This window comes from Gadus chalcogrammus, chromosome 6 (assembly GCF_026213295.1).
Source record: "Gadus chalcogrammus isolate NIFS_2021 chromosome 6, NIFS_Gcha_1.0, whole genome shotgun sequence".
NCBI lineage: Eukaryota > Metazoa > Chordata > Actinopteri > Gadiformes > Gadidae > Gadus > Gadus chalcogrammus.
In genome coordinates, this window is record NC_079417.1 from 2277061 (window position 1) to 2288458 (window position 11398).

General features: G+C 49.7%; 1 protein-coding gene across 1 annotated transcript in view; it reads left to right on the forward strand.

Moving 5' to 3' along the window:
• The first annotated feature begins 348 nt into the window (after positions 1 to 348).
• The window catches only part of myo1eb (myosin IEb), a 16938-nt gene continuing 5888 nt past the window's right edge, over positions 349 to 11398 (forward strand). Inside the window, exons 1-17 of the mRNA XM_056593170.1 lie at positions 349 to 615; positions 1853 to 1990; positions 2780 to 2869; positions 3225 to 3319; positions 3559 to 3646; positions 4147 to 4236; positions 5250 to 5381; positions 6028 to 6162; positions 6816 to 6948; positions 7493 to 7689; positions 8071 to 8151; positions 8260 to 8346; positions 9076 to 9162; positions 9882 to 10049; positions 10516 to 10601; positions 10752 to 10833; positions 11271 to 11398. The exon at positions 11271 to 11398 is cut by the window's right edge and continues 78 nt beyond it. Of these exons, the coding sequence (XP_056449145.1) occupies positions 613 to 615; positions 1853 to 1990; positions 2780 to 2869; positions 3225 to 3319; positions 3559 to 3646; positions 4147 to 4236; positions 5250 to 5381; positions 6028 to 6162; positions 6816 to 6948; positions 7493 to 7689; positions 8071 to 8151; positions 8260 to 8346; positions 9076 to 9162; positions 9882 to 10049; positions 10516 to 10601; positions 10752 to 10833; positions 11271 to 11398 (1820 nt within the window). The 5' untranslated portion in view covers positions 349 to 612. The remainder of the gene's footprint in view (positions 616 to 1852; positions 1991 to 2779; positions 2870 to 3224; positions 3320 to 3558; positions 3647 to 4146; positions 4237 to 5249; positions 5382 to 6027; positions 6163 to 6815; positions 6949 to 7492; positions 7690 to 8070; positions 8152 to 8259; positions 8347 to 9075; positions 9163 to 9881; positions 10050 to 10515; positions 10602 to 10751; positions 10834 to 11270) is intronic.

The following is an 11398-nucleotide window of genomic DNA, read 5'->3' on the forward strand; positions in this document are numbered from 1 at the left end:
ATACCACTCCCACTTATATTATCTTACATAATTGTAATCCTATACAAATCTTAGACCTAATGCTTTTTAGTTTACTTGTTATGTGATTTAATAAAATGTTTTGCTCAAGATTATTTTTTTATTGACGAGGCCTGCTAAATATAAATACATAAGACTACTGAAATGTCCAGGGAGAGGTGCAACAGTCGACTTAACACAAGTAACATTGTGGTATATATGAAGTTGTAGTCGTGTATGTAGTTGTAGTCGATTGTATTTTTTTCAGTACATTATAAGACTCCATTACCCAGAATCCCCGCGGCGGGCCTTTCCCTCACCTGTACACACGTGGCGCTGTTGCGCTCAGGAAGCGGACTCTCCCTTCTCTCAGGGCTGAAGGTGGGACGACAGGGGCTGCTCAGGTTGGCTTGGTCCCGGCACTCGGAAGTAACCTAAACTACACTTTTTTTGTGGAGACGGGTTGGAAGAAAGAGTGAAGAAGAAGGCCCAACGCAGTGAGATGACTGAAGGGTCCTACCGGGAAAGGAGAACGCGTGGACTAGAAAGCTGCACCTGAAATCAAGGCGGTTTTCTTAGTTTTGATCTGGAAAGAAGGAAGTCGGAGGAGTGGAAATGGTGAGTTTATGGCTACTTGGAGTTTAACCGTTCGATCATCAAAACACAATGCAAAGAGGTTGGACTCACCCTAGGAACCGTCATGATGTTTTCCTACTCGGTCCAGCCTCAGAATAATCGGAATAAAACGGTACTCCTGCAAATTAATGGACATGTCAATCAACCGGCATACTGAAATACCTTTGGTTTCGGTGTTTAAGGTTAATACTTGAATAGTCAGTGGCCCATATATCAACACAAAAGTATTGGACCGTTAAACGTTTTTATTATTTCCATACTTTTTCAAAACACCAGATCGGTGGCTCTTCAAAAGGTGTGCTCGGTTATTCCTCGCCCCGGTCCAGCATCGCTTTATTCCGGTATAATCCTGGTATTATCCAGGCCCATAGTGTTGGACACTCCATCCGCAGCCCTCGTAGGGATGGCGGGACAGGCAACGGGTTTGGACGTGTCTGGACAGCCTTCCCAACACGCTTCCTGGGGGATGCAGGAATGCGGAGAATTAAATGTTTCAAGTCAGATCCCCTAATCTAGGAAAGTTTTAGTCATTTTAGTCACCCTTCCCTAGCACTGATATCTGTGTTTAACTTGCACTATGTAACTTGCAGCACATATTGTTATAATTAGGCCTATAAGATTGAAAAAAAAAAAAACTCAAAAAAGTAGGTGGATGCGTCTTCATAGCATCTTCCAAATAACTTTGAGCAAAAGTGACGTACATGACATTTTGTGCAAGTCAGAAGTCTGCTTTCAAGATTCCATGACAGGAGCAGGTAATGGGATGGTTTCCATAGGAACACAAAGTGGGAGGCGCTTTCCCGGTGGTGTATTTCCCCATCATCCTAAAGCTCTTTGGTTTGAGGGCTATGTTTGTGACAGGGCGAGGCGTCTGATTGGAGGGAGATTTAAGGAGAGCCATTGATGCAGTCTATGGCTATTAATCTCTCTCTCTCTCGTTCCCCATTGTCTCTGACTGTGTGTCTCTCTCCCTTTCTTTCACTGCCTGTCTGCTCTGTCTGTCCTTTTGTCTGTTGCTCTGTCTATTGGTGTGTGTGTGTGTGTCTCTTTCTCTCTGGTCTCACCCTCTCTCTGGTCTCACCCTCTCTCTGGTCTCTCTCTCTCTCTCTCTCTCTCTCTCTCTCTCTCTCTCTCTCTCTCTCTCTCTCTCTCTCTCTCTCTCTCTCTCTCTCTCTCTCTCTCTCTCTCTCTCTCTCTCTCTCTCCCCCTCTCTCTCCAGGGGAGTAAGGAGAAGTACCACTGGCAGACCCAGAATGTGAAGGTGAGCGGCGTGGACGACATGGTCCTGCTCTCCAAGATCAACGAGGACGCCATCACGGACAACCTGAAGAAGCGCTACATGGACGACTACATCTTCGTATCCTCACTGCTGTGTCTCAACCCTGACCCTAACAGGAGCATCAGCCCAGGTCAGGCCTCTCAGGGACAGGGGAGGTGATCGCTCGCCCTCCTCCCTCACCTGGGTTTCAGTTTCAGACGGTTTTTAAAGAAGATGATTTTATTTAAATTTGCCGAGTTGTTTATCATACTCATACCCTCGCCAAACGTCTTCTGTGGTGTTAAGAACGCCGTCACTTTTGACGCAAGCATCCATGATGCTTTATCGTCATGGTACTGAAGCACATGAAAAACACATGCTGGAGAAGAGACAGGGGGGTGAATGAGGGGCGATGCAACAGAACGATGGAGAGAGACATGGAGAGAGAGACGTGATAAGGAGGGACAGGGAGGGACAGAATGATGGAGGTAGCGAGAGACAGGGAGGGACAGAATGATGGAGGTAGCGAGAGACAGGGAGTGACAGAATGATGGAGGTAGCGAGAGACAGGGAGGGACAGAATGATGGAGGTAGCGAGAGGCAGGGGGTGACAGACTGATGGAGGTAGTGAGAGACAGGGAGGGACAGACTGATGGAGGTAGCGAGAGACAGGGAGGGACAGAATGATGGAGGTAGCGAGAGACGGGGAGGGACAGACTGATGGAGGTAGCGAGAGGCAGGGGGTGACAGAATGATGGAGGTAGCGAGAGACAGGGAGGGACAGAATGATGGAGGGGTACAGAGAGATAGACTGATGGAGGGGGGATGGGCTGAGGGAGGCTGGGCTGAGGCAGAGGTCGTCTCTTGTGTTCCTTGACGGAGGCCCAGACCTACATCGGCTCGGTCCTGATCTCAGTGAACCCCTTCAAACAGCTGCCCTACTTCACCGACCGCGAGGTGGAGCTGTACCAGGGGGCGGTGAGTTTATCACCCACTCACTCACTCACTCACTCACTCACTCACTCACTCACTCACTCACTCACTCACTCACTCACTCACTCACTCACTCACTCACTCACTCACTCACTCACTCACTCACTCACACAATCAGCCACTAACCCACTCAATCACCAACCCATTCACACACACACACACACACACACACTCATTCATTTATTCATACATTCGAACATAAATATTCAAACGCATAGCCACTGATACATAACTACACACACACAACATTCTACACATAAGATATGTTATGGATTGGATATTTCTGTGGACTTGATCAGCAGTCTAACGTTGTACCCCCCCCCCCCCCCCCCCCCCCAAGGCCCAGTACGAAAACCCCCCCCACATCTACGCCCTGGCAGACAACATGTACCGCAACATGATGATCGATACCGAGAACCAGTGTGTCATCATCAGGTACCACACAGGAAACAGGAAACAGGATGCAAATACTTTTATATAACACACATATATCTGTATATAATATATCCTTCCCTCTCTTCAAAGCTCATCTCAAGACCTTTCTGTTTAAAGACCACTTCCCCTCTTCCACCTTCCTCCACTTCCTGTGTTGTTGAACTTCGTGTTGTGTTATAACACGGAGGCAGAGTGCATTATGGGTAATGACGGTGTGTTGGATGCGTTCTGTCCGTCAGCGGGGAGAGTGGAGCGGGGAAGACGGTCGCTGCCAAGTACATCATGAGCTACGTCTCCAAGGTGTCCGGGGGCGGAGCCAAGGTCCAGGTGAGATAAGCCCCGCCCTGAACCAGGGGTCCTATCCAATGGGCTGCTGCATAAATGTTTTTAATGTTGACCTTTCTCTGGGTGGTTTTTAATCTTGTTTGTTCGATCATTCCATCCATACCTCGTTCCCGGAGCCATTCTGAAACACGATGATACGTTTAATAAAAAAATATAGCTCGGTAAAACTTAACAATAAAGGTATCTTAGTTAACAATTAATTAACATTAGTTAACGGAGTAATAAGCGTCATTATGTAGAATAAGCATGGAGGTAAGATATTGACATTTCTGTTCCATGGGTTCGGGTTATTATTAAATAATGAATTTGATTATTTTAGTGGTACCTTACCTTACATGAACAACATTACTGCATTAAACAACAGAACATTATCTGTTAATTAGTTGATGCTTATTGCTGCAATTAAAGAATGTTAACATACATCAATGTTTAGTTAATGTACCCTCACTGTAAAGTCATTGTGATATATTTCTGATTCCCAGCACGTCAAAGACATCATCCTGCAGTCCAACCCTCTGCTGGAGGCCTTCGGGAACGCCAAGACCGTCCGGAACAACAACTCCAGTCGCTTTGTGAGTCTCCTCAGTCAGGATCACTCCCTGAGTCCCTCAGAGAACAGTCAGTCAGGGTCTGTAGTGAGACTAATGACTGTTCCGACTGGGACCATTAAACTCCCTCAGAACAGTCAGTCAGGGTCTGTAGTAGGGCTTTGACTCCGAACTTCGTTATTCGAATATAATTAGAATATCAAAAAATAAATCATAGCTTATGCAAATATTAATATTAATAAACAAACGAATATGGTTTTTTGGCAAAAGTCAAAGCCCTAGTCTGTAGTGAGAGACTAAAGACTGTTCACCCTGGCACGGCTGGAGTCATTCAGAAAACAGTAATTTAGGGTCAGCTGACCAGCCGTAGTAACAGTCACTCAGGACCAGCTGTCGTGAGAGACTAAAGACTGTTCATACTGGGACCTCAAGCCTCTCCAGGGACCCTGTGGTAACCCCCCCATCAGCCGCTCTGCATGGCTGCACCCAACACTGTGGTCGTGTTGTTATGAAGGTTATGTCCTGTCCTTTGATTCATATCTGTCGACACTAGAACTAGTGAAGTGAATATGGCTCCCATGGCATTCAACAAACCGTAAATAAACGGTGTTCATTAAACTAACCAGGGTTAAAAGCCAAACAATGACATCACTAATATCCAACAGTTTAATCAAGTTATTAGTCCTAGGCCCAGGGCCGTCGATAAGGGGTGAAAGGTGATGACGATTCAGGGGGCCCACAGCCCAGGGGGGGCCCACAAAAAAAAAATTTTTTTTTTTTTTTTTATTATAAATTATTATTATATCACCAGCCCATAGTACTACCATAGTACCCCCCCCCCCCCCCCCCCCCCCCGTCAACAATTCAGCGCAGGGGGGCCCATCAGTAAATCTTGTCTAGGGGCCCAGGAATTGTAGCAACGGCCCTGCCTAGGCCTGAACTATTGTCCAAGGATAGGAGGAAGACCCAAGCGCTCATGAAGTAGGAACACGATGAGGAAGGAGCCCCACTAGAACCCAGTTCCTCTCTGCTCCCAGGGGAAGTACTTTGAGATCCAGTTCAGTCGCGGAGGGGAACCGGACGGAGGGAAGATCTCCAACTTCCTGTTGGAGAAGTCGAGGGTGGTGTCGCAGAACCAGGGAGAACGCAGCTTCCACATCTACTACCAGGTACGGAGAACCACAGGGACCATTTAGAACCACATCTACTACCAGGTACGGAGAACCACATCTACTACCAGGTACGGAGAACCACATCTACTACCAGGTACGGAGAACCACATCTACTACCAGGTACGGAGAACCACATCTACTACCAGGTACGGAGAACCACAGGGACCATTTAGAACCACATCTACTACCAGGTACGGAGAACCACAGGGACCATTTAGAACCACATCTACTACCAGGTACGGAGAACCACAGGGACCATTTAGAACCACATCTACTACCAGGTACGGAGAAGCAAAGGTACCATTTAGAACCACATCTACTACCAGGTACGGAGAACCAAAGGTACCATTTAGAACCACATCTACTACCAGGTACGGAGAACCACAGGTACCATTTAGAACCACATCTACTACCAGGTACGGAGAACCACAGGTACCATTTAGAACCACATCTACTACCAGGTACAAAGAACCACATCTACTACCAGGTACGGAGAACCAAAAGTACCATTTAGAACCACATCTACTACAGGTAGGCTGAGAACCACAGGGACCTTAAGGTACGGAGAACCTTAAAACCACCTCCACTTCTAAAGACGTACCTCCCTCTGGCTCCTCCTCCTGACCTTTGACCTTTGACCCAGCTGCTGGACGGGGCCAGCAAGGAGCAGAGGGAGAACCTGGGTGTCACCACCGCCGACTACTACTTCTACCTCAACCAATCGGCCACCTTCACCGTGGAGGACGTCAGCGACAAGAAGGACTTTGCCGAGACCATGGTCTGTCCGTCTGTCTGTCTGTCTGTCTGTCTGTCTGTCTGTCTGTCTGTCTGTCTGTCTGTCTGTCTGTCTGTCTGTCTGTCTGTCTGTCTGTCTGTCTGTCTGTCTGTCTGTCTGTCTGTCTGTCTGTCTGTCTGTCTGTCTGTCAACAGGTTAATGTCTGTCTGTCTGTCTGTCCACAGGTTCATGTCTGTCTGTCTGTCTGTCTGTCTGTCTGTCTGTCCACAGGTTCATGTCTGTCTGTCTGTCTGTCTGTCTGTCTGTCTGTCTGTCTGTCTGTCTGTCTGTCTGTCTGTCTGTCTGTCTGTCTAACTGTCTGTCTGTCTGTCTGTCTGTCTGTCTGTCTGTCTGTCTGTCTGTCTGTCTGTCTGTCTGTCTGTCTGTCTGTCTGTCTGTCTGTCTGTCTGTCTGTCCTTCCACAGGTTCATGTCTGTCGGCCATTGACCAGGTTATAAGGAGCAATGGCCTTGATGGGTCAATTCAATTTGCTCTCGATGATATCGTCTGTGATTGGTCCATTTGTCTATCTGTCTAGGAGGACTGTCTGTGATTGGTCTGTCTGTCCTTCTAGGAGGCCTGGTCTGTGATTGGTCTGTGTGTCAGTCCGTCTCCGAGGCCAAGTCTGTGATTGGTCTGATTGTGTGTCCGTCTAGGAGGCCATGGCTGTGATTGGCCTGACGGACCTGGAGCAGGAGGCGGTCCTCCAGCTGGTGGCGGCCGTCCTCCACCTGGGGAACATCTCCTTCAGGGAGGAGAACAACTACGCCATGGTGGAGAGCGAGGACTGTGAGCACGCACACACACACACACACTGACACACACAGACACAGACACACACACACACACACACACATTTCCCTTTCATACACTTACAAACACAATCACACATTACCCTATCATGCAAACACGTTACACTTTCATACACACACCTACACACGCAAACAAATGCATGATATTCACAGGCACGAACATAAACACATAAGAACACAGAACACAGAGTTGTGTCCTCATCATCTCTCCCTCTCTTCTCCCTCTCCCCCTCTCCTCCTCCTTTCCCCATCCTCTCCTCTCCTCCCTCTCCTCTCCCTCCCACCTCCTCTCCTCCCTCCACCCTCCATTCCCTCCCCCTCCCCCCTCCTCTCCCTCTCCTCTCCCTCCCCTCTCCTCCTCTCCTCTCCTCTCCTCTTCTCCTCTCCCTCCCCCCTTCTCTCCTCTCCCCCCTCCTCTCCCTCTCCTCTCCCTCCCCTCTCCTCTCCTCTCCTCTCCTCTCCCTCCTCCTCTCCTCTCCTCCTCTCCCTCCCCCCTCCTCTCCCCCCCCTCCCCTCCCCAGTCCTGGCCTTCCCCTCCTACCTGCTGGGGATCTCCCAGGAGGGGCTGTGCAGTAAGCTGACCAGCAGGAACATGGACAGTAAGTGGGGGGGGAAGACGGAGTCCATCGCGGTGACCCTGAACACAGAGCAGGCCTCCTTCAGCCGGGACGCCCTCTCCAAGGCCCTGTACTCCCGCCTCTTCGACTTCCTGGTGGACGTGAGTGTGTGCGACATATTGATGCTATTGCTAATGCTAACACGCTGGGCTAACGCAACGAAGCTCAGTCAACAGTCGGCTACTGTGCTGACACTGATGCTAACCCACTGATGCTAACACACCGATGCTAACACACTGATGCTAACACACTGATGCTAATGCTAACACGCTGGGCTAACGCAATAAACACGATGCTATGCTGACTGGTTCTATGGTTGGGGATAATGCATTGAAATGAGTTATTCAGCTCCAAGGATTCTGTAGACCTGGGAACCCGCTCTTTAGAAGGACCTTAAAATGTATTCATTTTCTATCTAATATCGATCTGCCTGTCTGTGTGACTGCCTTTCTGTCTGTCTGCCTACCCGTGTCTCTCCCCAGGCCATTAATAAAGCCATCCAGAAAGACCATGATGAGTTCAACATGGGCGTGTTGGACATATACGGCTTCGAGATCTTCCAGGTTGTAACGGGAACCACATACACACACGCACGAGCACTTACACGGGCACACCAACGCACAAACGCCCGTGTGTTAACACAATGTTTGTGTGCTCCTCCTCTTCTGCAGATCAACGGCTTTGAGCAGTTCTGCATCAACTTTGTGAACGAGAAGCTGCAGCAGATCTTCATCGAGCTCACGCTCAAAGCAGAACAGGTGAGGTCACGAAGCCCCTCCCACCTCTACCTGGCCCTGACTCCGCCCACCACCTACCTTACCTCGTCTCGCCCTATCAGCATTGAGCACCGACTAGTTTGGCAGTTATTCTGTCAATATTGCTCTCACATTAACAACACAACACACACACACACACACACACACACACACACACACACACACACACACACACACACACACACACACACACACACACACACACACACACACACACACACACACACACACACACACACACACACACACACACACACACACACACACACACACACACACACACACACACACACACACACACGGGTGGCATGTGGCTGAGGGGATATAGCGGGTTGGCTGGTTACCGGAAGGTTGCTGGTTCGATCCCCGGCTCCTCCTAGCTGAGTGTCGAGGTGTCCCTGAGCGAGACGCCTCACCCTGACTGCTCCCGACGAGCTGGCTGTCGCCCTGCGTGGTCGACTCCGCCGTCGGTGTGTGAATGAATGGGTGAATATGAGGAAATATTGTAAAGCGCTCTGAGTGGCCACTGGTTAGATAGGAGCGGTATAAATGAGGTCCATTTACCATTTACACCTGTATTAGTTATACGTGTTCCTCAGCAAACCCTTGAGATAACTCTTTAGTGCCCTCGTCCCCACCCCTCCCTATGCCGTGTATACGACGCCCGTGCTGTCGTGTGTCTCCTGACGTGGTGTACTTCCTGTGTGACAGGAAGAGTACGTCCAGGAGGGGATCCGCTGGACTCCCATCGACTACTTCAACAACAAGGTGGTGTGTGACCTCATCGAGTCCAAGCTGGTGAGTGGTCCCGTCGTCGGCCGGGAGGCGCCTGCTGACAGGAAACACCCCCGCTAAGAGATATGGAGGTTTAACGATAGCAGCATCCCCGACTCACACAGAGGTGTCACGTGCATGCGCTACTGTTTAGTCATTAGGGAGGAGGGGCATGGGTGGGGTTAGGGAGGGGCCTTGGTGGGGTTAGGGTGGGGCATGGGCCCCTAACACATATAAATGGGGCTAGCTCGAGGGCTGGCTCTAGGGGTAGCCCTATCTCTAGGACTAGCTCTCAAGCTAGGTCTAGCTCTAGGGATAGCTCTAGCACTAGCGCTAGGACTAGCGCTAGTGATAGCTCTAGCTCTAGGGCTACCTCTCAGGCTAGGTCTAGCTCTCGGGATAGCTCTAGTGATAGCTCTCGGGCTAGCTCTAGCACTCGGGCTAGCTCTAGGGCTAGCTCTCGGTCTAGCTCTAGGGCTAGCTCTCGGGCTAGCTCTAGGGATAGCTCTAGCTCTAGTGATAGCTCTAGGGATAGCTCTAGCTCTAAGGCTAGCACTCGGGCTAGCTCTAGCTCTAGGGCTAGCTCTCGGTCTAGCTCTCGGGCTAGCTCTCGGTCTAGCTCTGGGGCTAGCTCTCGGGCTAGCTCTAGCTCTAGGGCTAGCTATAAGGCTAGCTCTAGAGGCTATGTCTGGGACGACTCCGGAGCCTTGCGTTGAGCCGCCGGTCCTCTCTCCATTCCCCAGAATCCTCCTGGCATCATGAGTATCCTTGACGACGTGTGCGCCACCATGCACGCCAAGGGGGAGGGCGCCGACATGACCCTGCTGCAGAAGCTCCAGGGAGGGATCGGCTCCAACCAGCACTTCAGCAGCTGGAACAAGGGCTTCATCGTGCACCACTACGCTGGCAAGGTAGGGTATATCTATAGATATAGATCTATAGATATAGATCTATATAAGGGCTTCATCGTGCACCACTACGCTGGCAAGGTACGGTATATCTATAGATATAGATCTATAGATCTAGAACTATATAAGGGCTTCATAGTGCACCACTATGCTGGCAAGGTACGGTGTATCTATATCTTTAGATATAGATCTATATAGATAGATAGATAGATAGATAGATAGATAGATAGATAGATAGATAGATAGATAAATAGATATGCACAACTATGATGGGAAGGTACAGTATATCTATATGAATATATTTCTATAGAGATATCTTTCTCGATGTACAAAGAGGGAGAGAGAGAGCGAGGTACGGTAATTAACAGTAGCATTTACTTTCGTTATTGATTGGGAGTTTTTCACACACTAAAACAAGTTGATAAAAAAAAAAGCTTTTTTTTCTGTTGTCCGCGTTTGTGATTGACAGGTGTCGTACGACGTCAACGGCTTCTGCGAGCGGAACAGAGACGTCCTGTTCAACGACATCATTGAGCTGATGCAGAGCAGCGAGTTGTAAGTTCAGACACTGGTTCCATCCCAGTCAGAGGATCTCTCCCCTCCCAGTCAGTGTCTCTCTCTCTCTCTCTCTCTCGCTCTCTCTCTCGCTCTCTCGCTCTCTCTCTCTCTGCCTCCCACTGACTCCCTACCTCTCTCGCCCGACAGTGCGTTCATCAAGAACCTGTTCCCTGAGAACCTGGAGGCTGAGAAGAGAGGGCGTCCGAGCACCGTCAGCACCAAGATAAAGGTACGAGCACGGGGGGGATGCTGCTTGTTAAGCAAGGCACTAGCAAGGGTTAGGTTCAATTCCCCTAGTCGCTCATTTGGGTGGAGCAAAATGGCGGAATAAGACCGCTCCTGTCAATGCAAACTCCAATTTCTGAAACCTTTTTCAGACATTTTAATACAATAAACCCGATCAGGAAGGAGAAGATGATTCCCCTGACCGCTCTATGTAATTAATATATTCATAAAAACATTTGTTAATTTAAAGGAAAGCCGTATGCGAGATGAATGTGTTTGTTTATGTAGAAGATAGAAAGGGCGACACGAGTCCTTCAACCGACCGTCTCCTATTGGACGTTCGTGAGCCCCCTAACCCCCCCCCCCCCCCCCCCCCCCCCCTTGAGCCCCACCGCCCGCCCCGCCTCACCCAGCATGCACCTGTGCGTCTCGTCGCCGCAGAAACAAGCCAACAACCTGGTGCAGACGCTGATGAAGTGCACGCCTCACTACATCCGCTGCATCAAGCCCAACGAGACCAAGCGCGCGCGGGACTGGGAGGAGAGCCGCGTGCGCCACCAGGTGGAGTA